The sequence below is a fragment of the Acartia tonsa genome, chromosome 12 (assembly GCF_053477335.1).
Source record: "Acartia tonsa isolate MP-2025a chromosome 12, ASM5347733v1, whole genome shotgun sequence".
NCBI lineage: Eukaryota > Metazoa > Arthropoda > Copepoda > Calanoida > Acartiidae > Acartia > Acartia tonsa.
In genome coordinates this window covers 43,153,545-43,180,287 of record NC_137271.1, presented here as the reverse complement: position 1 = coordinate 43,180,287, position 26,743 = coordinate 43,153,545, and the positions used below count along the sequence as shown (strand labels likewise).

At 32.3% G+C, this 26,743-nt stretch overlaps 1 protein-coding gene across 2 annotated transcripts in view; it reads left to right on the top strand.

The window, feature by feature from the left end:
- LOC145333641 (protein-lysine N-methyltransferase SMYD4-like) overlaps positions 1 to 24,706 on the top strand; it is a 58,065-nt gene extending 33,359 nt beyond the window's left edge. The window contains exons 13-28 of one of the 2 annotated variants that reach the window (XM_080178813.1): positions 2,944 to 3,028; positions 3,488 to 3,573; positions 5,032 to 5,159; positions 5,904 to 5,963; positions 6,210 to 6,294; positions 6,706 to 6,747; positions 7,633 to 7,718; positions 8,958 to 9,005; positions 9,399 to 9,478; positions 10,683 to 10,742; positions 11,259 to 11,338; positions 13,008 to 13,081; positions 13,830 to 13,893; positions 15,418 to 15,525; positions 16,024 to 16,106; positions 24,521 to 24,706. In XM_080178813.1, coding sequence (XP_080034939.1) covers positions 2,944 to 3,028; positions 3,488 to 3,573; positions 5,032 to 5,159; positions 5,904 to 5,963; positions 6,210 to 6,294; positions 6,706 to 6,747; positions 7,633 to 7,718; positions 8,958 to 9,005; positions 9,399 to 9,478; positions 10,683 to 10,742; positions 11,259 to 11,338; positions 13,008 to 13,081; positions 13,830 to 13,893; positions 15,418 to 15,525; positions 16,024 to 16,106; positions 24,521 to 24,599 — 1,248 coding nt within the window. In that variant the 3' untranslated portion in view covers positions 24,600 to 24,706. Of the gene's footprint in view, positions 1 to 2,943; positions 3,029 to 3,487; positions 3,574 to 5,031; positions 5,160 to 5,903; positions 5,964 to 6,209; positions 6,295 to 6,705; positions 6,748 to 7,632; positions 7,719 to 8,957; positions 9,006 to 9,398; positions 9,479 to 10,682; positions 10,743 to 11,258; positions 11,339 to 13,007; positions 13,082 to 13,829; positions 13,894 to 15,417; positions 15,526 to 16,023; positions 16,107 to 17,275; positions 17,900 to 24,520 lie in introns of those variants that run through there. The other variant, XM_080178812.1, reaches the window with a different exon arrangement.
- Positions 24,707 to 26,743: the final 2,037 nt, after the last annotated feature.

Sequence of the window (26,743 nt, the reverse complement as noted above, 5' to 3'; positions counted from 1 at the left end):
AGACATAATAAAAGTCTCTAACGTTTTATAGGTCAACGTGTTTATACAACTTTTGGGGCCAGAATAATTTCATTTTCCCTTCCTTCCTGAAAAAAATGTGTCTTTTCCTTTTAGAATATGTAATTGGGTCACCTTTAATTTAAGAATGTATACTTTTGTGTTAAAATTCTTTTTTAACTGAAGCAGGGAAAATGGAATGTCAAATTTAAAAAAAAAATTGCCGCAAAACTAAAAAAGTTGGCCACTGCTAGTTTGAACCAACCAATCAAAACTTATAAAACTTTGGGTATCTTATCCCTGAATTTTAGTACCCAATTTAGTTAAATGTTATGTGTTTGTATTTTTGGCTTAAATACTGTTGACATTTGCATACCTTTTTGTTGTATTGAAGCTACTCTATCATTTACTTAAAACATAAACATGTTTATTTGGGCATTAATATTAAAACATAGTCATTAAAAGATATAAATACAATAAAAATTACTATAACAATAAACAACCTAAATCCTAATCAGTTCTGCCCGGGTAACCATGAATAGATCACTATGGATCTGTCTACTTTGCCTGTCTGTTCGCACGGCTAGGGAGTGCCTTTTAGGTGCTTAGCATTCATATAAATTATCGCTTCCCCCTCACTGACTCAGCCCTTCTCTAAGAAATATTGCATATCTCTATAAGTGTATAATGCTACTAGCGTGCCCTTAGAATCAAAGATATTAGATTTATTAGTGTATAAGTTTCCCCTTTTATTTCTAAATTCATATAGAATTTATATACAACAATGCCTATATGACTATTTTTTTGCAAATTGGGATTAAATGTAAATTAGAGTAAAACACTAGTGGGAGAAAGGGTTGAATAACTGTTAAAATCTCCCTATCACATCAACCTTTCTATTGGGTCATTGAAAATCAATTAATGGTATCGCTAATATTACACAGCCAAGTAGTAAAAAATAATTTAGAAGCAGACGAAAGAGGTCTTTGATAAATGAAGGGAGGTAGTTGACTGTTTATACATCTATACTATAGATCTTTTGAATGTATAGTAGGAAAATGTTACCTCCTTGGCTACTATTTAAGATATACATTGATATTTTATTGGAAGATTCCTATTTTATAGTGAACTTTCAAACTTTTGTATAAGCGATGTTGTATGTAGGGTTGGGCCGGATACTGGATATCCGGCTGATTTCTTATGCAGGATATCCGATAAATCAGCCGGACATCCAGTGTCTGGATAGTTTCAATATCCGGCTTGATATTGAAAATGGCCGGATGTCCTGCCCAACTCTAGTTGTATGTCTGTTTGTTTGCTTTTCTTTATATTTTACTTAATTGTACTTGCATTGATGTGCTTTGCTACTTAAAGATGTTGTCATCCTTGTTTTTATTTTAGACTTTAATATTGGGATGGTAATATATTTTGCTAAAATTAGAATAAAATTAAGTTGTACTAATCTGTAATAAATGTCTCATAAACGAAATTGTAATTCTTAAAAACTAAACTTTTCTACATTTGTGAAAAATAGCAGCTTTATTATTCATTTATAAAAATATGAAATGTAGATGCATAATGCTTTTAGTTACAAGTTTTCACTGTTAATTTTTTATAAATCAGCACCAATGAAGCACAAGATCTAAAAAAACAGCATTTGGAGGAAATACTGATGAACCAAAAAACGTTTATTTTGCACTTTTCTCCTCTTTTAAAGATGATTCTGATAAAATTAAAATTTTTAAATGGATTTTGCATTTATTATCATGAAATATAGTATTTGGTAGATATTAATGAATTTTCTAAAAAAGAAATATTTGAAAAATGTTCTACCGATTGCTGCTGAATGAAATACTTTCATATGCTTTGCTTCTCTTTTTTTTGACTTAACCCATTAGTGCCGAACCGGGTTTTAAAACCCGGTGCCAGAAAATGGAAAAAAAACCGGTTTCCGGCTTCATAATTGCATCATTCTCAGTATGAATCCCCCCTCTACTACCCTGGCTTTCATTTCCCCCTGGAGCAGGCAGTTTAGCTTACTTCCGTTTGCTGGTATAGATCAACAAAGTTTGAAAATCATGACAATTCAAAATACCCCATCTAACTTTTTTGTTTTTATAGTAAAGTCGCTGATTTTTTTCGTGAAATCTAATGTTTATTGACAAGTACATCTATATGTGAATTCGTTTTATTCAAATTATTATTTTTTATATGATTTTTTTATCGTTTTTTTACGCCCTATTATGACCCGGTTCGGCTTGGCCATACATACCCGAAAATTTTAAAACCCGGCTCGGTTTCGGTTTTTATTACCCGGTTTTAACTTTTCAACCAATAAAAATAACAATTAACGTCATTAGTAAGGGTTTGAGCCACCATAATAACCCTAGTAATCTCTATAGGTGTCACCCAATAGTTTTATGATCGTTTTCTGATATGTAACACCCAAATTTTATATGTTCTTTTTTTGTAGTGTGTGTCTTTTAAAACTTCGAGCAACGGGTTTTTTTACCCGAAAACGGCGGCACCTATAGCCGAAACACTAAATTTGAAATAAATCGCTTCGTATTATACTTGTAGCTCTTTAGATTACATGAGGTTGTGTAGTTTTCAATTACGGATCGTATCAAAGTTCTAAAAAGTGTTCATCTCACTTTTGGCGTTCAAAAATTACATTTTTCGATTTTTGGTCAAAATAACCGGGTTTATACAGGTCAACCGGGTTTTAAAACTGGGGGAAAGCACCAAAAACGGGTGTTAATGCCTGGTTGGTATTTATGGCCAAGCCGAACCGGGTTTTTTTGCAACTTTCCTGTGCACGCCACTAGAGCAAAACAAAAAAATACGAATTCCGTTTTGACCATTATAAAGCTTCCCTGAAACTTACAGCTCGATCGGCCCATAAAAGTGGCGCTCGGCACTAATGGGTTAATTTTCCTTTTTTAGTTTTGTAATCTGAGCAGGTCCGTAGATATTGTGTACAATAATCAAGCAGGACGTTTTGCTCAGGCAAACAAAGTTATCCAACCAGGTAAAACCAGGGATAGGATAATGGATATAAATTCTTTTTTATTGTCTTGGTAATGAGAAAAAGAACTGATGCAATTTTTCTTATTTTGGCTCATTTTAAACGTTTGTGGGGAACGCGCATAAATGCCGCTAACTAACTTTTTTACAGTTTCCGAATTGTTAATTGAAAAGTTAGAATTATGTTCAAAAGTATGTTTGTTTTTCACTTTTGGTTGGGTTAGGTTATATTATATTGATTACAGGTAACCCCGCATGTATCTGTAAAGGCTCCAGGAAGGTTAAGGCCCTCTGAGGGGGTTAGGCATAAAAGAAAAAAGATACCCCTTTTCCTTATTTTCAATTTATTTAGAAAAAAGGGGTAATTTCTGTACCTGGGGAAAACACCCATTTATGTATTATACTAAGCCCAATCTCAAAGATAAGGTACAAAACCTAACCTAAGAATAATGTATTTTACCAGGTGAGGTTATCCTAGCTGAAACTCCTGTGACTTGGTCAATGAACGCCAGCGTAGCAGATAAAACTTGCTCAAGATGCCTCAAAATGGTAAGAAGTCAACAAGGATGAAAATATCCATAAGTTCTAAAGCTTAACATCTATAAAAGCGAAGCTCAAGAAAATGTCAAAATGTTACAAAATAAATATTTTCCTTCATTTTTAAAATCGTACGTACGTGCTACATTATCCAAGTTTAAAATTGATATGATAATTCTAACAAGTCTGAATTGACGACCGGAGCTATCTAACCTGGACGTACGGACCGATACTAATTATATCAAAGGATCTACTGCAGTTCACGGTAAAATATTGCTGGTAACGAATATTGCCAAAAATTTATGAATTTAAAAGGCTGCTAGCTGCCAAACGGCAAACACTGTTTTAGGCGGCATAAGAAGGCCTACAAATAATCTGGAATAACCTTAAATCAATAATGCATAATTATCTCGCAGTGCAGAGAAATTCGCGAAAAAGGCCTATTTTTCGCGTTTTTTCTTTAGTGAAGCTTTCCCTGTGCATCATTGGATCTTGGCTATTCCAGATTATCTGTAGGCCTTCTTATACCGCTTAAAATAGTGTGCGGGTATGATCTGTAGGTTCAGCCGTTTGGCAGCTAGCAGCCTTTAAAATTCATAGATTTTTGGCAATATTCGTTACCAGCAAAATTTACCGTGAACTGCAGTAGATCCATATCAATGAATTTATTTTAGTATTAAATCAGGGGTCTAAAGGGACTATGGATGATAAATTTATTTACATTCCATTTACTACAAACAAAATTCATCCTTCTATAGTTTAAAATTATTGGAATAGTTTAAAACTGCTAGTTTGTATAACCCAATCAATGTTTTTGATGAAAGTTTTAAAGCTAAAGAATGCGAGCATTTTTCCATTAAACTTTAGGTATTGGTATAATTAACAGTCTAAAGTAAAGTACAACGTTAATTTATCTTCCCTTGTTATTTCCTTGCACTAAATTTTTAAAAGCGAAGTTTTTCTATAATTAGGTTTGGACGTCCGTACGCCCGTCCGTAACAGATAGCTTTTTCGTTAATTTAGGCATGTTAGAATTGTCCTATCGATTTCAAACTTTTCATGGTGATTCCTCTAGTAGTTAGGTACGATTTAGAAAGTGTAGTAACTATATAATCATTACCAAAATTTCCGTACTTCCATTTTTTGATTTTTTTACTTTTTTAACAACAAATTTTTATGTGATCTAATCATCCGATTGATCTGATTTTTGGTATATTGATTCCTGGGACAACAAAGTATAATGTTATAAGCGAAGCAGCTCTATAATCAAGTCCTAAATATGTAAGTATGCCCATAAACATTATCCTGTATAAAGCAGTTTTTCAACAAATTTACTTACAATTTTGCTTCGACTCTTATACATTTATGTTCTGATAATTCAGTTCTGACACTATATAAGTGTTCATGTCCGTTTGTCCTACCGTTTCAGTGCTTCGCTTTTATGGATGTTGTCATCCTTGTTATATTTAGGTGAAGAATGGCCTACTGCCCAGCCCTATCTCCGAATGTAACGTGGTTTGTAGTTTAGAGTGCTACAACAATTCTGTAGATTCTGGAAAAGAAAATATACCTACAGCGACTACCCCATTTGATTCCAGGTTTTTAACAACATGCTAAGTTTTTCTATAAAGCTTATATTCCGCCCTTTCTCTAATAGCCTAAAACCTGTATTTGAGTACTTTAAAATTGCCGTTTTATGAGATTTAATAAAAAACAACAACACTCTATTGCTTTAAGTGCTTTCCTTCAATGCCCCTAGAGAGCACAGAGGTGGATTCTTAAAAAAATTTCCCCCAATAATCGCTTAGTGGAGCAAAATTGTTTTCGTGAAAAATCCACCAAAATCTTATGTTAACCCTTCTATGATTTTGTTTAATTTTTGTAGATTTTTTATGTGATTTTGGAGGATTTTTCACGAAAACAATTTTGCCCCACTAATGGATTAGTGGGGCAAATTTTTTTTAAGAATCCACCTCAGAAATCTTCTACCCCTCCCTTTATTTTTTAAATAAAACAGACACATGAAAAACCAGTGCCTTATTTTCCATTTATTTCAAATAAGGGGGTAGGGTTATATGCTCGACTAGGAACTTGAGGGAAACCACCAGGATTTATTTTACCATGGATAACTTTCAGGGATTTAAAGGGATAAGACAATGGCCGATAATGATGATAAACAAAATTACCCCTTCTGTAGATTAAAATTTTGTAGTTGAAACGAACACTCAACTTGATTAGCCAACCAATCATAATTCACTAAGTCTCTAAAGTTGGCGAGCCAACGAATAAGAAAACGTTATTATAAAACTTTGGGGACTAGTGTAATAAACTTACATTTTTAGGTTGGAAGATTTATTCTCACTGTCCAATGACGACCAAGCCACCACGCTACTGGCATTATGGTAAGTTTTTTTATAATATAAATGCATCTCTATAATTCACTTTGTCTGTCTGTCAATCCGTATGTAACACTATGGAATAATTGTAGTTTGTTAGACAGAGAGACAGAGAAAGAGACAGAGTGAGAGAGACAGAGACAGAGAGAGAGAACCGAACAGAGAGCAGCATTACAGACAGGATGAAGGGCAGAGAGACACAACACACTTATAGAGTATGTTCGCTACTAGTAATATAATAATATTTTTAAGGTCTTTGAAATCGAAGCCTGTGTCTTTTTTCACCTCGCACAAGGAACTATTTGAAAACGTGGCAGCTGACTTTGGTGTCAATCAGGTAAGGTGAAGGGAGGGAGGGGACATTGAACTGTAAATTATGCAGCGTTCTTTATTTGCTGAGTTAAAGATATTGAGTAAAAGCTAGCAGTGACCAAACGTTTCAACCATTCTTTGATCTACAAAGAAGAGTTTATATATATTATTATTATTTTTAAAGTTCTTAACGTGTAACCTATAAATTAACAGTGTAGATGTGTAACCAGACTACTATCTGGATCACCCTGTTAAGGACCTTTTTCGTCTGCTAGCAAATTGCTTTCTTAAGCTGAGTTAACATTATATGTTGATTGGGTTGTACATACTAGCAGTGATCAAACTTTTCCACCCACAATATGAATCTAAGGGCCATTTTGTGTATCATAGTTGGGTTTACATAGTTTACAATTACTAATCTTTTTTTTTAATTTAGGATGAAAACTGGAAATTAGAAGGTGATGTGGAAATGTATAAGGTAAAGAACAATAAACCGTATAATTTTTCAAGTATGTCTTCAAACCGATCAATATCCGCTGGATTAGAACCGGTACTTAACAAAACGGAAAAATCAAATACAGCATTACAAACAATTTTCCACGAATGTTAAAATAAAAATCATCAGAAAACAGGTTTTAATCTCCGTGGAAAGCTGTCTATAATACGATAAATAACAATTATACATTTAAAAATGATTAGTAAATAAAAATTTATGTTTATCAATTTTAGTGTGCCTTTCATTCGGTAATTTTTCATACACAACGCTAAAGGATTTAATCATAAATATATAAACAAGGATGACAACATCCATAAAAGCGAAGCACTAAAACGGTAAGACAAACAGACATTAACACTTGTATAGTGTCAGAATTGAATAATCATAATATAAATGTATAAGAGTCAAAGCCAAATTGTAAGTAAATTTGTTGAAAAACTGCTTGATTTAGGATAATTTTTATGTTTAGGACTTGATTATAGAGTTGCTCGCATATTACATTATACTTTGTTGTCCCAGGAATCAATATACCAAAAATCAGATCAATCGGATGATTAGTTCACATAAAAATTTGTTGTTAAAAAAGTAAAATAAATCAACATGTTTAAAATGGACGTACGGACATTTTGGTGATGATTATAGAGTTGCTACACTTTCTAAATCGTACCTAACTATTAAAGGAATCACCATGCAAAATTTGAAATCGATAGGTCAATTATAACATGCCTAAATTAACGAAAAAAGCTATCCGTTACGGACGGACGGACCGACCCTAAATATAGAAAAGCTTCGCTGTTAAAAATCCAAGAACTATAAGCACAATACTGAAAGCAAAGCATCTCTATAATTAATAATTTTCTTTTTTAGTCTCTGTATAACCTAGTGACGCATATGGATGAACAATCATGGGATGAAAAAGTAAATCTGTTAATCATAACAGTTATTCTTCTAAGGTTATTTTCTTAGTTCACTTATTAGAGTAAAACACTAGAGAGAGAAGGGTTAAACAACTGTATATCCTCATCGCAACCACCTTGTGCAACCTTTCTGTTGGGTCATTGAAAATCAAACAACGGTGTCGCTTATATGAACACAGCCAAGTAGCAGAAAATAATTTAGAAGCAGACGAAAGAGGTCTTTCAAAAAGGGAGGGAGGAAGTTGTCTTTAAATACATCTATACTATAGATCTTTAATCAATACGTCTGTCTGTATTTTTGGCGTATAAGGACCCCCCCCCCCCCAATGACAAAATAGTACAGCCCTTGATAGTATATATTTAAGCAAATTAGCTATGTTAGATGAGTAGGGTTAAATATTTTATTATTTGTTGCAACTGCAACTCTAGAAATCATTAGATAAATTTTGTTTAGTTTGCATGTATAAAGATAATTTTTATTTTTTAATTAATTCAATTTCCATTTTCCCATCCATGTATCTTTGTTTTTATATTTTTATTATTAAAGTCCTATTTAATGTTATCTTGACTTTTGTAAAGCGTTTGTGATATAGTATAAACTTTTTTTGCCTCTCTGTCTGTTAGTCTGTAACGCTATCTGTCATGCTTTTGAAGACCTAAATTTGTTTTTAAAAGCGAAGCTTTTCTATTAATTAGGGTCGGTCTGTCCCTCCGTCACAAACGGATAGCTTTTTTCGTTAATTTAGGCATGTTAGAATTGTTCTATCGGTTTCAAACTTTGCATGGTGATTCCTTTAGTAGTTAGGTACGATTTAGAAAGCGTAGCAACTCTATAATCATTAAAAGAATGTCCATACGTCCATTTTAAACATGTTGATTTTTCTACTTTCTTAACAACAAATTTTTATGTGATCCAATCATCCGATTGATCTTATTTTTTGGTATACTGATTCCTGGGACAACAAAGTATAATGTTATAATCAAGTCCTAAAAATGTAAATATGTCCATACACATTATCCTGTATCAAGCAGTTTTTTAACAAATTACTTACAATTTTGCTTCGACTCTTATACATTTATATTCTGATTCTGACACTATATAAGTGTTAATGACCGTTTGTTCTACCGTTTCAGTGCTTGCTTTTATGGATGTTGTCATCCTTGTTTTTAAACGCTTTGTAAAGCTTCGTTTTTTTCTATGAAGTTCCATATTTTCTATTATTTAACATGATGTTCTTCGCTACTTATGGATGTTGTCATTCTTGTTCTATTTAGATTTCTTAGAGAAATGAAATACTTTACTGACTCAAGTAAAAATACAAGGTATTAATTTTATTCATATATATAATTTAAGATACAGCATGTATTTACGGTGAAGTTTTTTTATAAGTTCAAGGAAGGTTTATAACTTTTTTGAGAGAGAATACCTTTACCCTCCCAAATGATATAAAAACTAACTCCCCCTCCCCCACACAGGCCTTTAGGAGCGTAGCCGCTAGTATCTTTGTGTGGAAGCAACAAGATGTATGTCTATCTATTTTTACCGAGGGATCTCGCAAACCACTGAACCCATTGAGTTTTCAATTTCAGTTAAGCTTTATTTTATGTAATGAGCAGGTTTTTAGGTTCAGAATTTCTAAAGTACAGTACACTACCTTTTTATTTTCTCTCTCCCCCCCCCCCCCTCTTTCTTTAAAATATAAATGTTTGTTTCAGCGATGATTTAAGCTCCGAAGAACAATTTATTGGACGTTTGTTGCATAAATTTCAATGTGGCATGAAATACAATCAACATGGTAAGTCAAATCATCAATTACTCAAAACTTTTCTATATTTAGGTCTGTCCGTTCAAAACATCTCTCATCGCTAATTTAGGCATGTTAGAATTGTCCTATTGTTTTCAAACTAAAGGCTAAAAAACCTGAACCAACTTAGAAAGCGTAGTAACTCAATGATTTTTACCAGAAAGTTTGTATATTCATTTAAAATCATGAGGATTTTTAAGATTTTTATATTAAGGCACGGTTTTAATATTATGATTGTACATTTTTATAATTGTAGAAAACTGGTTATAATACGGTGCTAGACATAGTTTTTTCGTATGGATGAGAACCGGTCCCTATCCACTGGGTTCGAATGAATACGAGAATAGTTATTTCTCGCATTGTATTATAAACGGCTTTCCGCGGCTATAGAATGTACAATTATAAGATTAAAACTAGTTTTTTTAGTCCCGAGGTGCCAAAGGCACCGGCTAAAAAAACTGGTTTTAATCTTTTGATTGTACATTTTATATTCGTAGAAAGCTGGATATAATACGATGTTAGACATAGTTTTTTCGTATGGATGAGAACCGGTTCCTATCCACCGGATTCGAATGAATACGAGAAAAATTATTATTGATTTTGGATTAATAATAGGAAAACAATTAAATGTATTGAACTAAAATTTATTGATACAAAAATGTAAAATAAATAGAATTTTAAATGAATTTACATATCTTCAGCACTATGTTTCTTCGTATTCTTAGGCTTCATGCCGCGTTCAATTTTTTTATTCTTTGTCTGCTGGCGCACTTTTGTCACAGTTCTGCTAGAAGGACCGGCGGTTTTCAAACTCATCTTCATGAATCTTCCTTTGGAATCTCTTTTGGGCATCGGTCTGTTGGTTTTTCTTGCGGAACCTTTGGATATCTTAGATCCTGATTTCATATATCTACCTTTGGAATATTTAGCAAGCTTTGGCCTTGTTGGTTTTTTCATAGCTCTTTTGGTCATCCTCTTCCCTGTCTTTGAGACTTTCTTTGCCATTACAAATTTTCAAGTGTTTACTAATCAAATGTCTTAAATAAACTAAACGATGATTAATCATTAAATAAAATTTGAAGATTTTTCTGAAAAATTTTGGAGGATTTTTTTTTTAATTTTCATTATTTATCGATAAAAATATGCTTTATTTCTAGAATTTTACCTACATTTATTGAAAATTTTCTTTGAATAGGTATCTATCAGACAGAAAAAAGTGTAGAGGTTGGAAAGAAATTACCACTCGTTAGCTCAGGTAAGACAGACTGATACATACAGACGAACAGTCAGACTTAAAGACGCATACACTTACATACAAACATTTAACTTTTAAAAAGCATTGCATATCTGGGAGAGAGGGTAAATTCTAAATTACACTGGTCCCAAACTTACTTTATTACGTTATCTTTTCGTGGGCTCCTAAACTTTGAATTCTTAATTTTGATTGGTTGGACCTAAACTAGTAGAGTCTATTTTGTTTTTGTCATTGGTGATGCATTCCATTTATTGTTCGATCATTGTCTTATCCTTAAAGATCCCTGATTGCATACAGAATTTTTAATGAATAAATGTAAAAGTATAGATGTATAATCCAGACAACTACCTGGCACAAGATGCAGAACCCTTTTTGTCTGCTAGCAAATTGCTTTTGTTCTTTTGTAGGGACTCGCTATGTTTCTAAATCCTGATTCTATTATCTGATTTCAAAGACCCACTACAAAATCGGACATATAGCTCATGCCCCCTCTATTCTTTTACTTTAATTTTTAAGGTATTGGTGTGTACCCGACGCTGCTATTCTTCAATCATTCTTGTTCACCCAACACTCTCAGAATTAATGACGGAAATATGGTAGGAAATATAATAAAAACAAGGATGACAACATCCATAAAAGCGAAGCTCTGAAACGATATGACAGACGAACATTAACTTTTGTTGAGTGTCAGAACTGAATATACAAAATATGAAAATTAAGGTTTGACAAAATTATACTTAAATTTGTTGCAAAACTTCTTAAACACATAATTCTGTTTAAGGACATACTGACATTTTAATACTTGATTCGCTCATAATATTGTACCCTATTGTAATAGGAATCAGTAATCAAAAAATCAGATCTATCGGATGATTTTATCACATAAAAAATTGTTATTAAAAAAGTAAAAAAAATCAACATGTTTAAAATGGACGTACAGACATTCTAGTAACGATTATAGAGTTGCTACGCTTTCTAAATCGTACATAACTACTACAGGAATCATCATGCAAAGTTTGAAATCGATAGGACAATTCTAACATGTCTAAATTAACGAATAAAAGCTAACTATCTCGGACGGACGGACCGACCCTAATTATAGAAAAGCTTCGCTTTTAACAAGGATGATTACATCCAACAGTAGCGAAGTAATTAGAAATAACTAGAAAATATAAGAATATACATTGAAAGCTGGCTAAAAAGAGAAATAGGCTGGAGCAAAGCCACTAATAGATTATATTGTAGAAATAAAATTTTAAATCCAAAGATTATAAAAAATAATCGGTACTTCCTCTCAAAGTGTCTAGCGAGCTCAGAACCTTGCCTTATTTATTAAAAATCAATTCAAAATAAGTATAGAAAATTCAAATATTTGGGACAAAACAACATATACATATAATATCAATATTTATAAATGATAATTACATTGCATTAACATTTTTTTAATAAAATATTTTTTGTAAACAATGAATACTATAGGATTAACACAATATAATACAAGTATCCAAGGACTGTTTTTTTTTATGCCTGCAGGGCATATACCCAGGGAGTAAGGGAGGGGACAATGGATCGAATATTCAATTTTTAAGGAGTCTCAGACTTTGGGGACTGGCTTAAAGGGAATGTGCACGAATACAGCAGATTCTTACTGATTTTGGGGACTTGCGCATCAATGCCCCGCTAACTAGCTGAGCTAGTTTTGAATATGCAGACAGAAAAGTTTGTTATTTATCGCTGGTTTTAACAAATATTTTCTCCCAAGAAAATGTCTTTTCATGTATAGAAACTCTACTGTGATATTTATGTATTAAATAATCTAAGAACCGCTTGAATTTAGGGGTCAATTATAAATATATCAGAAGGGTTGAGGTAGTTCTAAACAAGATTTTTCTAGTGATTAATTACAGAATGTTTACTACATTGTGATGTGTTGATAATTTAATTTTCAAGTAAATGATTTTTTCTTAGAACTAATTTTGTTCTAAATTAGGTTACCATGATCCCTTTACAATTTTGGTAAAATTTTCTGAAAAAATCTGGTTTTTATTGCTTTTCAGCGAACCCTCTTAAATTGAATTAATTGCCCATTGTCCCCTCCCTTACTCCCTGGCATATACCTGCGGAGCTAATATGTACCTAATAAATAACCTAAAGCAAAAATATTCACTTCCCCTTAATTATAATCTATTTTAAAATGATCAAAGGTAGAATTCTGTGCTCGGAAAAAACTTTGAGGGAAACCACTAATCCATCGTTTTACCCTAGGTGTATGTTATTGCTAAAGAGGTGATCAAGCCAGGAGAAGAAGTTAGTGATTGCTATGGCATTCATCATTTAAGGTAACGTTTCTCGATATTTATTGGGTGTTTGGGTATTGGCGAGAACAGATCTATAGTAGAGATGTATATACAGACAACTACCTTCCTTCCTTTTTCAAAGACCTTTTTCGTCTGCTCCTAAATTATTTTCTGCTACTTGGCTGTCTTAATATAAGCGACACCATTGATTGATTTTCAATGACCCAATAGAAAGGTTGTACAAGGTGGTGGCGATGGGGAGAAACAGTTATTTAAACCTTTCTCCCTCTAGTGTTTTACTCTAATTTGGCGAGTTTCGGCCCCAACCACACGTAATATTTGAAAATTAAGTATGTAAAAGTAATGGTTCTTGCAACTCAGGGAACTTAAGGGATAAGACAATGGCCGATAAATTGATGTACATCCCCAATTATGATAGACAAAATTACCCATTCTGTAAATTACAATTGGTGGTTGAAACGATTGGACACTTAATTTGACCAACGAATAAGACTTTGGGGAGTATTTTAATTAACAGTCCAATGTCCCCGGCCCCCTATACTTTCAACTATGCTCATCCAAAATTAGATTTGCAGACAAAGGTCGTGAAACTAAATGTGAAACATAAACAGTAAAATATAATATGTCTAAATCAGTGTTGAACGAGCAAAGAACCCATCCAATAAGAAATATTTTTTTTCCTGTGGGTCTACAAGGTACCTACATGAATATAAAATAAGCTTATGAAATGTAAAAATAAGATTAAAATATTTTTTAAAAATCTTTGTAGCATTCCACGCAAGGAGAGACAAGAAAAGCTGTCAAGAGGATTTAAATTCAAATGTTGTTGCAAGGTAAGAACAAATGTGAATTACTTAGCTGCTATTAAAGAAAGTCAGCAGAAATACTTAAACTGTTTTTAACCTATTTTTGAATGGGGGGTCAAAAATATACTAGGACACCTATAGAATCAGACTGCAGAGCCCAAATTTGAATTAAGTCCCCAATAAACTTTTTTTGGGGGATTTAAAAATTAATTTTTAGTGTTGCTGCAATCATTTTGACCGGAGCAAAAGCTCTTTTTTTACTTCGGATAATATTGTGGCTTACAGAACATTTTTATATAATTCACTTTATATTGATACAATAAAAAAAACATTACTCTGTTCATTGGAAATAATTTTTTTTCCCAAAACAATTAATTTCATTAAAAAATCTAACATTTACAATAAAACAAATAATTCTGAAGTCTAACCAATAAGAAGTATTGTTTTATTTCAATTCTTTACAATTCAAAAAAAAAATGTTTTCACAAAGTGACTTATTTCCAATGTAGTTAAATAATTTTTTATTTAATTAAAATGAAAAGAATGAAAACCATACACATAAAAGATACATACTTTTTAAAATTATTTTAAAAAATAAGTTTGAATAATCTTATTTTATATCACATTTGTATATGTGACAAAAATAAATTTGTTGTATTGCATAAACATTTGTTGTCATTTAACCCTTCACAGCCATTTTTTATGTTTTTAAAATAAGTGATAGAACACAAACATGTTAATGTTAATTCATTGATATATTATAAAGAATTCACTTTTTAGTGAATTTTTATAGTAAAATCATAAGGCCTAATTTTACTCTATACCAGAATACAATATTTATGAAGCAAAACACTCTAAAAGCTACGAATTTTACCCAAATAAAAAAAGACCTTTTGCTCTGGTCAAAATGACCACGGCAACAGTAAAAATTAATATTTAAATCCCCCCCAAAAAGTTTATTGGGGACTTAATTCAAATTTAGGCTCTGCAGTCTGATTCTACTGGTGTCATAGTATATTTTTTATATGCGTTTTTAAAATAGGTTAAGAACAGTTTAAATGTTTGGTCAATATTCTCTGTACTAATTAGCATCTAGTATATAATTTACTTAATTCATCGGTTTGACGTTTATTCTTTAAAAGACATAAATACTTTAAAGTATTGTGATTCCTGTGATTTATCGCATATTCTTTTACATAAGACATTTGAATAACTGCTTTATAACTGATCACTTTGTCTTCACTCCTTTTGGATGTTGTCATCCTTGTTTATTTCTTACTACTTTTCTTCCTCTCTCTTTTTTTTCTGTATTATTTTTCTAACTCTCTACTCATTTTTTAAACAGTTACGAACCTAAAAAAAGTGTCTGACTCTGATTATGACGTAAAAAAATTAGCCAATGAGAGGCCGGTATGCACTGTAATTGACCAATGGTAAAATTTATAGTAGCCTCTCATTGGCTAATTTTTTTTACGTCATAATCAGAGTCAGAAACTATTACTAGGTTCACAGCTACTATTGTACGTAATTATCCTTGTAATTATTATGGAGGCGTGTACAGAGAACTGGCCCATGTTTCCTGAGCTGGAGGCAAGCCTCACTCAAGAACAGATGGGAAGACTGGGAAATAATCTGTCTATGTACCAGAAAGAATTTAAGGTTTGTATATCAAAGTAAAAAATAGAGGGGGAAGTGGTTAGATAACTTTATGTCCTCACCCAGTGGACCCTGTGTCGACTTTCAATAGGGTCTTTAAATATCAGCCAATAGCCTCGGAAATATTAACACAGCCAAGTTGCTACAAAAAAGCAGAAAGCAATTTTCTAGATGACGAAATAGATCCCCAACACTGGGTCCAGGTAGTTATCTGGATTATAAATCTATACTTATGTGTTTGTGTTTGTGACAAGTTATGTGACCGACAAGTATGATCTATATATTAAAGTAACAGGATGTCTGTGTTTATCTGGACTGGCATGGTTATCCTTTACAGTCAACTTCTTATAGGTCTAAGAAAAGTTTATAACTAATATTGGGGAGGGTACCTCCAACCTTCCCAGAGAGATAGCCCATAGAAAGAAAATCCTATCCCCACAAAAAAAGACAGACGAACATACAAACAGATAAGGTAGATATATAAAGTGTTTTTTTGTTTAGAGCGGACACTTTGACAAGGCTTTTGAGCTGTGCCAGAAATATCTGACAAAACTGGATGAACTTAAAATATCAACTCCTCACAGGTAAAACATTTAAATATTTTTTTACCTGAATCCCCCCCAAAAAAATTTAATTCTGGTTCAAAATTTGTTTTAGTATGCTTTAGTCAACATGCTAAAAAGATTATTTTTACATTGTTTTTATTAAAAAAAACCAGCTGGTCGTACACCTTTAAAACCAGTTTACACGGTCTCTACGGTACATTTAAAGATAACCAAAACCCATTATTTAATTGAAAAATGAGCTAGGGGAAAAATTGTGTTAAACTGAAAGATCTATCTTCCATAGCCGCTGAGAAAATAGAGTTTGTGCCTATGTTACTCTGTCATTCATACCGATAGACCGACCAACTCTAAATAATGAGTAGCTGCGCTACTAAAATGAATGCTGCATATCATTGATCTGACACAAATTATAATTTTGATTTAATTTTAAAACCTGAAACCCCTTGTCTAGTGTAGTGAAAACCCTGAAACATTAACATTACACTTTTAAAAAAACTAATAATTATTTATCATTTTTTCATCATTTACCATTTCTCATCAAAAAACACATTACAAAATCAATTATAGGAGTTTCAAAGTGTTTTATGACCTTATCAAAGCATTTGATATTAATTGGAAAAAAATTATGTAAATATATTTTATTTTTTTATTGGTTATTTTTAAAAGTGAAGCTTTTTTGTAATTAGGATCGGTCCGTCCGTCCGTAACGGATAGCTTTTTTCGTTAATTTAGGCATGTTAGAATGGTCCTATCGACTTCAAACTATGCATGGTGATTCCTGTAGTAGTTAGATACGATTTAGAAAGCGTAGCAACTCTATAGTTATTACCAGAATGTCCGTACGTCCAATTTAAAGTTGATTTTTAACTTTTTTAACAACAAATTTATATGTGATCTAATTGTACGATTGATCTGATTTTTGATATATTGATTCCTGGGACAACAAAGTACAATACTATAAGCGAAGCAACTCTATAATCAAGTCCTAAAAATATAAGTATGTCCATAAACATTATCCTGTATCAAGCAGTTTTCCAAAAATACATTTATACTCTGATTATTCAGTCCTGACGCTATACAAGTGTTAATGTCCGTTTGTCCTACCTTTTCAGTGCTTCGCTTTTATGGATGTTGTCATCCTTGTTCTTTTATGTTTATCAATAAATTTTTTGTATTTATATCTTTAGAAACTACGAGATAGGATCTCTGGCTATGTCAGGGTGTGTCTGGGCTAAGTTTGATACTAATGGGAGAATAGAGCCATCTGTGGCATAATTCTTGAACTAATTTCAACAACATCATAAATACACAGCTGAGAGCAGCGGCTTATAGTAAATGGAAAAGACAAATTAAAACAAAATAAATTAATAATTTTTAAAAATATTTTTCTTTCCCATTTCTATTAGTAATGAATTGTAATTTTTGAAGAAAAAGTATAAATATATGTATGAGCTTAAAAGTGAGAAAAAGACAAAGAATAATTCTATTTGAAGGTAATTTTAATATTATTTTGTATGTTTTATATGTAAAACTGTATGTACATATCTTTTGTAATTCTATAAACTATGTATGTTTTTTTATATAAAATACTTAAAAATAAAAATCATATTTTAACATAGCCATCATAACAATTTTTGGCACAGAAATTTTCTTTTAAAAACCAATATATAAAATAATTACAGATTATTCCTACCAACCCAAAAAAATTCAACCGTTCTTTTGAAGAATTAATTTCTATGCCAAAAATTAAGACATTTGTATTAATTGTTAAAATGGAATACAGGAAAATTATTAATAAATACAAGAATCATTATATTGTGCTATTTTTACCCTGCTTTAACCCTTTACTAATATTTTTGGTGCTTTTCCTTCGAGTGCATTTAGAGCATCGACCACCCCCCCTTCCCCGTTTTTCCCATCACCAACCACTAATCTTAATCCTGCGGGGCTGCTAAGTACCAAATATAACCCAACCTAACCTAACCTAATTTACAGTGGCGTGCGAAGCACTTTGTCTAGGGGGGGGCATTTTGAAGATTTTGTAAAATTTTGCCCCCCCCTAAATCAAAGTGCCCCGGGGGGGCACTTTGCTTTAGGGGGGGGCATTTTGATTATAAATACTAATTTTAAATAAGGGCGTTTTAAGGGGTGGGATTATTTGATTATGGGCCTTCTAGTCCTCATACCTTCTTCCCCATCCCATCCCCCATCCCTATTTCCCATTTATATCCCCCATCTCCCCCCCCCCTATCTATTCTCCCCTATCCCTTCTCCCCACCCTGCAATGACCAAAGGGAAGGGAGCTAGAAAGAAAGCATCTTCGAAAAAAAAGTACAGATAATTTTACCTTCCCCCCCCCCCCCCCCACCACAATACATTTTTTATGGGTGGAAGGGGATGTTATAAAATCTCAGCAGAAAGGATGAATAACCCCATTAAAAAAAATTTTTGGGGGGGAGATAAAAACACTCATTTTGGAAATAATTTACCAAAAATTAACCTAATATGTAAAACTGATTTTAGATATTTCTTTATTGTATGACAACAAGGATGACAACATCTTTAAGTAGCAGAGCACAAAAAATCATCCGACCTCCATGAATTTTTAATAGTTAATTATACTCCATAATGATGAGAATGTTAACATTAAGTTTTAGCCTTCTATCTTTAATTGCAGTTGAAAAAATCACATTTCCCCTTTAGCATTACGTACTGACAGTCATAGTGGATTATAGAGAAGCTAAAAAGTTATATCAACACATCCTACCCTCTTTAAAGGGCACTTTAAAACTCTGTTAATTTTTGATTAAGTGGTGTTTCCAAGGATTTATAAGGGCGGTGTGTGAAGCGCACCTAAAAATATTTACTCCCCCTTTGAACTAAAATCAATTAAAGACAACAAGAGTGGCGTATTTTATCAAGTTAGAAATATAGAGTGTAGTTAGTTTTAAGGGTTTTTAATGAAAATTTAAAATTTACATAAAATAAACATGTTTTTTTGTAAGGGTATGTACAATGTGATAAAAAGTAGAAACCATTTGGAAGGGCGCGAAGCGCAAATTTTTTTCTTCAAATATGCAGGGAGGGAGGGTTTTTTGGGCTATTTATTACACTAGTCCCCAATATTTCATATAAAATTTTCTTATTCGTTGGCTTAACAACTTTGGCGACTTGTGTAGTTGTACATACCCTTACAAAAAAACATGTTTTTTTTATGGAATTTTGATTGGTTGGTTAATTAAGTCGAGTTTCCATACATTTCATCCACTAATTGTAATCTATATAAGGGGTAATTTTGTGTATCATCATTGGGGATGTACAAATTTCTTTGGTAAAAAGTTTATATTATACAAAATAAAATACTTCCTATTACCTGGCTTGTTATGTTCAGTGAAAGAAGATTATAACCTAATTTCTACACTAATTAGAAAATTTGGTAAAGTTAAATGAATAGTAACTGTCTGTTTGGCGCAAAGCGCCAAAATTTTTTTTTGAGTATATCTTGATCTTTTTTTTGGAAACTGGGATAGTTTTGCTTTTTGTAGGGTAGGGGGAAAAAAGGGGCATTTTTGTTGACCAGGGGGGGGGCAAAATGGGGCATTTTTCAACATTTAGGGGGGGGCAGGGGGGGCGGTAGCTAGGGGGGGGCAGGGGGGGGCGTTTTGATCGCTAGGGGGGGGCGATTGCCCCAAATGCCCCCTTCGGTTCGCACGCCACTGCTAATTTACAAAAAAAACTACAACCCCCTATTTTCAATTTATCGTTACAAAATATGCTCAAAAAGCATTTTGATGGAAACGCCTATTTTTTAATAAATGTTTATAAGACAATAAACAAACAAAAATTAACTCTTTGCAGTTTATCTGTTAAGTCTAGGCTTTGGTGGGAAGCTTTTTTCTTCATCAGTCATTAGTCATAGTTGGCCAAATCCTACAAAATTTCATATGAGATAATTTATTCCTTTATACAGTATACGTTACGAAAGATGACCGGTTTTTAAAATGGTCTAACCCTTCCTGTAATGAAGTTGTAACTCTATTTTTTTTGTGTGTGCTCTTTATATACATGTATGATGGTGTTTGTATCAGTCAATTAGATCAAAGACATTCAGCAGGCTATGAAAGAAAATAATCAAAATGAAAAAATGCAGACCCTTATGTATTTTAAGTGAATTTTGGTTAAGCCGAAAAATCATAAATTTTGAGGTCTTGATACATACTTTTTTGGCTCAAATTACTTGTATGAGAGCTAGGAATTCGGGTAAGGTGTCTATGGAAGTAGAATTTTATGCTAAAGATAAAACTCGACACAATCCCTATGCCTAATTCAATTTTACTATGTGATTTTTCGGCTTAAGTAAAATTTACTTTGAAAAATAAGGGTCTTAATTTTTTCATTTTGAATATTTTCTTTCATGGCCTGCTTAATGTCGGAAAATGTTCTTTAGTCTAATTGACCGATACAAACACCACCATACATGTGTATAAAGATCACATACACACAAAATATGGTTACAACTTCAATACAGGGGGGGGGGGAGGCTAAACCATTTAAAAGACCGGTCATTTTTCGTAACGTATACTGTATCTTTGTAAGGCTAAGGAAACTCTGGTCTAGCCTAGGACATTTTATAGAATTTCGCCCAATGTTATTAGAATATAATCGGTAACATGTCAGGACAAATTCCAATCTGTCCTACTTTTGATTCCTGTGACGTCATAAAAATGAGGGAGATAAGAGGAGGAGTGGGAAGGAAAACCCCTAAAAAAGAGATGGATAATCCCTCATTTTTATGACGTCGCAGGAACCAAAAGTAGGACAGATTGGAATTCGTCACATGTCAGAAGACCACTTTATTTAACCCTTAACGCCCCCCCCCTCAACCACAGTTATCTCATCTAGAGGGCTATTTGATAAAGAATTTAAGACTTTAAGTCAGTCGAAGTCAAATTTCACTTCCTTTTCCCTTTTGTTCATCAATATATTTTTTAATCCATACGAAAAAACTATGTCTAGCATCGTATTATATCCAGCTTTCTACGAATATAAAAATGTACAATCATAAGATTATAATTGTACATTCTATATCCGCGGAAAGCTGTTTATAATACGGTGCGAGAAATAACTATTCCGAACATAAATGATATGAATAATCTTGAGAGATATTATACTAGCCATGACTCCTTTTCGAAATTTCAGAAAGTAGTTAACCATTAGAAACTACAATCATATTTGCATGGCCCAACTAAATTATTAGCATTTCTGCATTGTGGATTTGTATAACCTGTCGATTATTTCGCAAATGCGAATCTGCTGTCTATGACACTTTAACGTCAAGGTCCAACAAGCAAGGGGGGAGCCAATATATCGTTTTCTTTGCAAACACTTGCGGTATTAGGTTAAGAAACACAGGGTAGCCCCGCCGGGTTGGAGCACCGCTGGTTTAGAACCCCCAGCAGGTGGTGTAAATAAAAAATATATCCCACCTCTTTATAAAAAACTAGCGGCTACGCCACTAGAGGCCTCTGGTGGTACTTCAAATGTTTAGAGAAAAAAAGTTTCTATGTTGCGTTCAAGTCTCTAAGTAAATTTTTTTTATTTCTCTTAGGAGTGTGGTGGTACCCTCCCAGAAAATAGTTATAAACCTTCCCGGGACCTTAAGAAGATACCCTGTTAAGGAGAACCCGATCGGTTCAGCGGTCAGCAAGTCCCTTCGGTACAAACATACAAACACACAGACAAACAGATGGACATCCTGTTACTTTATTATAAGGAATTATTTGAAAAATGAGGGGGAATTTTGTACTCGCTAGGCGTTTGAGGTAAAGCACCTAAATTATTCTCCAAGAAATTTAATTATTTGGAAGTTAGTTTGAACTCAACATAGCATTTGACTAAATATAAATACTCTTTCAAAAAATAGAATGCCAAGAGTTTTGACATGGCAGTACAATCGATTTATAATTACTTGGATGTTGCACCAAATTTTCATTTACACTAATAAATAGATACTTTTAGCTGGCTAAAATAATAAAATTCTCCATCCACCTCTTTTACCCCATCCCCTCTACTCCATGTCAGCAACCTAAATTGACGACAAATTCCCTAATTTTGTATATATCGATTGTTAGTACAATAAACAAGAACTTAAAAGTTCAACAAATGCTAATCTTTCAATTATTAGATGAAAGCTAAACATAAACTACATCCCTATCATCTAGCATCTATTCGATTAAGAAAAGATTGGCAAAAAAAATAGACTAAAACCATCCTGTTACTTATGTAAAAGAAAAAAAATCGCACGCTTAATGTTGAAAATAATGAAATAAAGAGAAATAATTTTGAAACAGTTAATCCAACTGATCAAGTAAGGAAAATAAGGACAAACTTATGGAAATAGTATAATCATAGAGTAGCTGCGCTATTAAAAGTGTTAAAAAAGTATTGGCATAAAAAATATATGATAACTTCAAAACTAAGTAGGTATCAAAATCCATGGATGATGTTTTTAATTGTCGTCTTTAATTGATTTGAAATTTAATAGGAAGAAGTTGTTGACTTCAGGGATCTAAAGGGATAAAACAATAGCCGATAAATTGATATACATCTCCAATGATGATACACAAATTAACTCCATCTGCAGATTACATTTAGTAGTTGAAATGTTTGGACACTCATCTTAATGAACCAACCAATAAAAATTCAATAAAAGTCCATAAAGTTATCAAGCCAACTAATAAGAAACAGTTATTATAAACAGCCCAATGCCCTCTCCCTCCTTGATTTGGCTTTCTTTTTAGTAGCGAAGCTACCCTATTCCGAATGACCTTTCGTCCATTCTCTATGTTATTTGGAAATATGATTTTCTCGGCTGCTTTTTAAGATAAGCGGCTGATTTTGTCTGTATAAAGATTCTTCCGGCCAAAGATCAGAAGCTGTTTATTGTGTCTATAAAAATACAATACAAATGACCAATGACACGCCATTACACAGACCAAATTACCAATGGCAGGCCAGTTGAAAAAAGTTTTTTCTCTTCTGCTATTTAAGATAGAGGGCTGTTTAGGTGAATTTTGTTGACTCTAAAAATCATTATCCGTCGGACTACTGGTAATGCTATAAACTATACTAGCGGCTACGCTTTTTTCGATTTTTTTGTCATTTCTCTTGGGAGGGTGGTTGTACCCTCCCCCAAAATAGTTATAAACCTTCCCAGAACCCATGAGAATCTACCCTGTTAAGGAGAACCCGATCGGTTCAGCGTTTAGCGAGATCCTTTGGTACAGACACACAGACAAACATCTTGTTAATTTAGTATAAGGATAAAAATTTTATAGGATAAATGTTTTCTTCGGCTGTTATCAAAAACAACCTTTCTAACCACATAATTAAGGGAAAGCAACTATTTTATTTTTAGTAATAAGCAAAGATAACGACTTTTAATGGCCTCTGTAATAACTAATAATTCATTGATCTGCCCTTTTAAGTTTTTTTCTAAAGAGCGGCTTTTCTATATAGAATGGAAGGATGATCAGCCGACCCTAATTATTCATTTTACTAAAAATAAGAAGGAAAATTTCTTGGGACCAAATCTCTAGAGAGAGTGGGGGTACCCTCCCTCAAAACATTTATAATCTTTACCTGGATATAGTGAGCAATTTAAGTTTAAGTCAGTCGTTTAAGTCATAGATCCTACCCTATAAGTATACATAGCACATGAATCTATTTATATTTCCAAAAACTAGAGCTCATAACGGTTTTAATGGCATGCTTAACTTTTTTTTACTAATTACACAAGCCGCACAATTTAAACTTCAAAAAGGTCCGCATTTTTTAACACCCTTTATTAGGAGAACCTCATCTGACCAGCGTTATAGCAAGGTTATAAGCTAAAGACAAACAAACATCTTGTTACTTTTTTCAAGATACCAGAGAGAGAGAGGGGACAATAAGCTGTTTAATACACTAGTCCCCAAAGTCTTATATTCATGTTTTCTTATTTGATGCCTATACAACTTTGGGGACATTTAGTCAATTTTGATTGGTTGGTTTATTAAGTTGAGTGTTCAAACGTTTCAACCACTGATTGTAATCTACAGAAGCAATAATTTTGTGTATAATCCTTGGGGATGTACATCAATTAATCGGCCATTGTCTTATCCATGGGAAGATACTGTTCATTATATTTCTCGCATTCATTCGAATCCGGTTCTCATCCATACGAAAAAACTATGTCTAGCATCGTATTATATCCAGCTTTCTACGAATAAAAAAATGTACAATCTTAAGATTAAAAACCAGATTTTTTTAGCCGATGCCTTCGGCACCTCGGGGCTAAAAAAACTGGTTTAAATCTTATGATTGTACATTCTATATCCGCGGAAAGCTGTTTATAATATGATGCGAGAAATAACTTATTTATTATCTTTTAGGACTTATGAGATTGGATGCCTAGCCCTATCCAGCTGTGTGTGGCAATTCTGCAACAACAATCTTATTCGTTGTCATTAGAACTAGGACGATCAATTTTGTTGGAGTAAAATTTACGTAACTTAAGTTGAGTGGGTAAGATAGGAGGGAGGAAAAGAAATGATGGGTTTTGAAGAAATTTTCCTTTAGAATTGTTTGTCAGAATCACATTCCCTTTTTCCTGGGTATAGTTTACCTTATTTTTTTAAGCAGCTACGCTACTCTGACGAAATCATCGATGTTTTTAATATCATTTTATAACAAATGCTTTTTCCTTAAGTGCTATGTACTTAATTATCATTCATATTACTATGTAATAATTTATTTTTTAAATATTTAAAAATTTTTTTTATCATGTTGATAAAAATAAATGAATAAATAACACAACATCTTAAATAATAATTTATTGTAATTAACATGTTCGTTTCGCATGGTGTGTAGGTGCGTTGCAGTGCCTTAACTTTACACTTTTTATTACGACGTTTAGTCGTTGTTTACAAACGGAGGCAAAACCTTAAAAAACTGTTCCACAATATCATCCTACTTATTATATGACATAAAAAGCATACAGTTAAAACACATCATTTTATAATTCTTATGTTGATGAATAAAATTATAAATCACATTTTTCTTGTTTTTTAATTCTTAAATCAAAACTTACAATTGGCATTTTTTTTTGTATAATAAAACCAACATTTCCTTTTCTTTATGTGGGAAAAAAACATAAAAACAAAAAAAAACTTAATTTTTGCCCCTAAAATTAAATTTTATTAAGAGTTCTGTACATTTTAGTTTTGTAGACTTCAGAAGCACTCTTCCAGATTTATTTACATTTTATTTCATACTAAAATTTCAGCATTTCTTAATTTTACTTTAATATTTATAAATAAAATAACATTCTATTATTATTTACAGAGATATTATTTTTACTGCATATTGCGTTAAGTTAAAACCGGAATTCTTTATATAGGGGACTAGAATAATTTCTAGCCTTATAAAAAAGACTAAAATGAAAATTTCACGCTTTTTTATATTATGTTCTTGTATTTGCTAGTAAACATATGCAATTTCTATTCTTTTTATGAAGTTAATAATAAGAATATCATTTAAAAAGCTTAGATGCTTCAAAAACACCTACAATTTATGCCTAAAGTATAAGCTCTACAAAAATATTCAAAGCTTGATATTCATATTATTATCTTACAACTTGAATGCAATTATAATTGAATAAAATAAACAAATTATATAGTAAAATATTAAAAGATCTATTGAGACCCAGTTTTCTTGGACCCTTTACTTTTTTCAGGGCTATTTCTTGAGATAATAAAATAATAATTTAATAATTAAGTTATTAAATATGATAATTATTAATAAATTCACTGAATGCTAAAATTATCACCAGCTGCGTAGAGACAGTAGCATGCTCGTTGTTGCCGCGTACAATTATTTCCCCATGCGCACAATTAACGCGGGAAAACTAAAATTTTTTGCGGGAATCCCATTACAAATGGCGCCAACACAAGAAAACTGTCGCAATAATTTAGTGTACGGCAAGTAAGTAGCCAACGCTTTGTAATACATTTTTCCTCATTTATTATGCAGTTATTTAACTTGTGATATTTTTTACATACGTACATTATTAAAAAGTTATAGGTACAAACTTAAAAAATTGAGCCACTTTCTTTACTTTCTTCATTTTATATTATCTAGGCAATTATTCTTTGCTTTCCGTACACTAAAAGATGATAGAGAGTGAAAAGTAACAAAAATAAAACTTGAGTTCATTCATAGTTTAAATAATTACTTATTCATGATAATATTAATAATGATAATTATAATAATATAGCAGTAACAAAGTGAAAAACTTTAAATTCGCCTATCTAAGGTAAATATTTCTTATTTCAAGTCCTTTTTATATGAAATTCTCTCCTCTAGTTATTTTTATAACTAGATTATAAAACTAGTATTTCCAAGCTAGTTTTTCTCAAGTATATTTAAATTCTATATACTTCATATTATGTTGTGTGATAATTTCGACTAATTGCCATCTTCAGGAGTCGAACCCCGTTTTAATATATAATCATATTATATGTAGATTATATTTTTATGTTGTAACTGCACAAGCGTAGCAACTACTCACTTTATTCACATTAAGTAACGTTCACTAAAGTCTAAAACTGTACCAA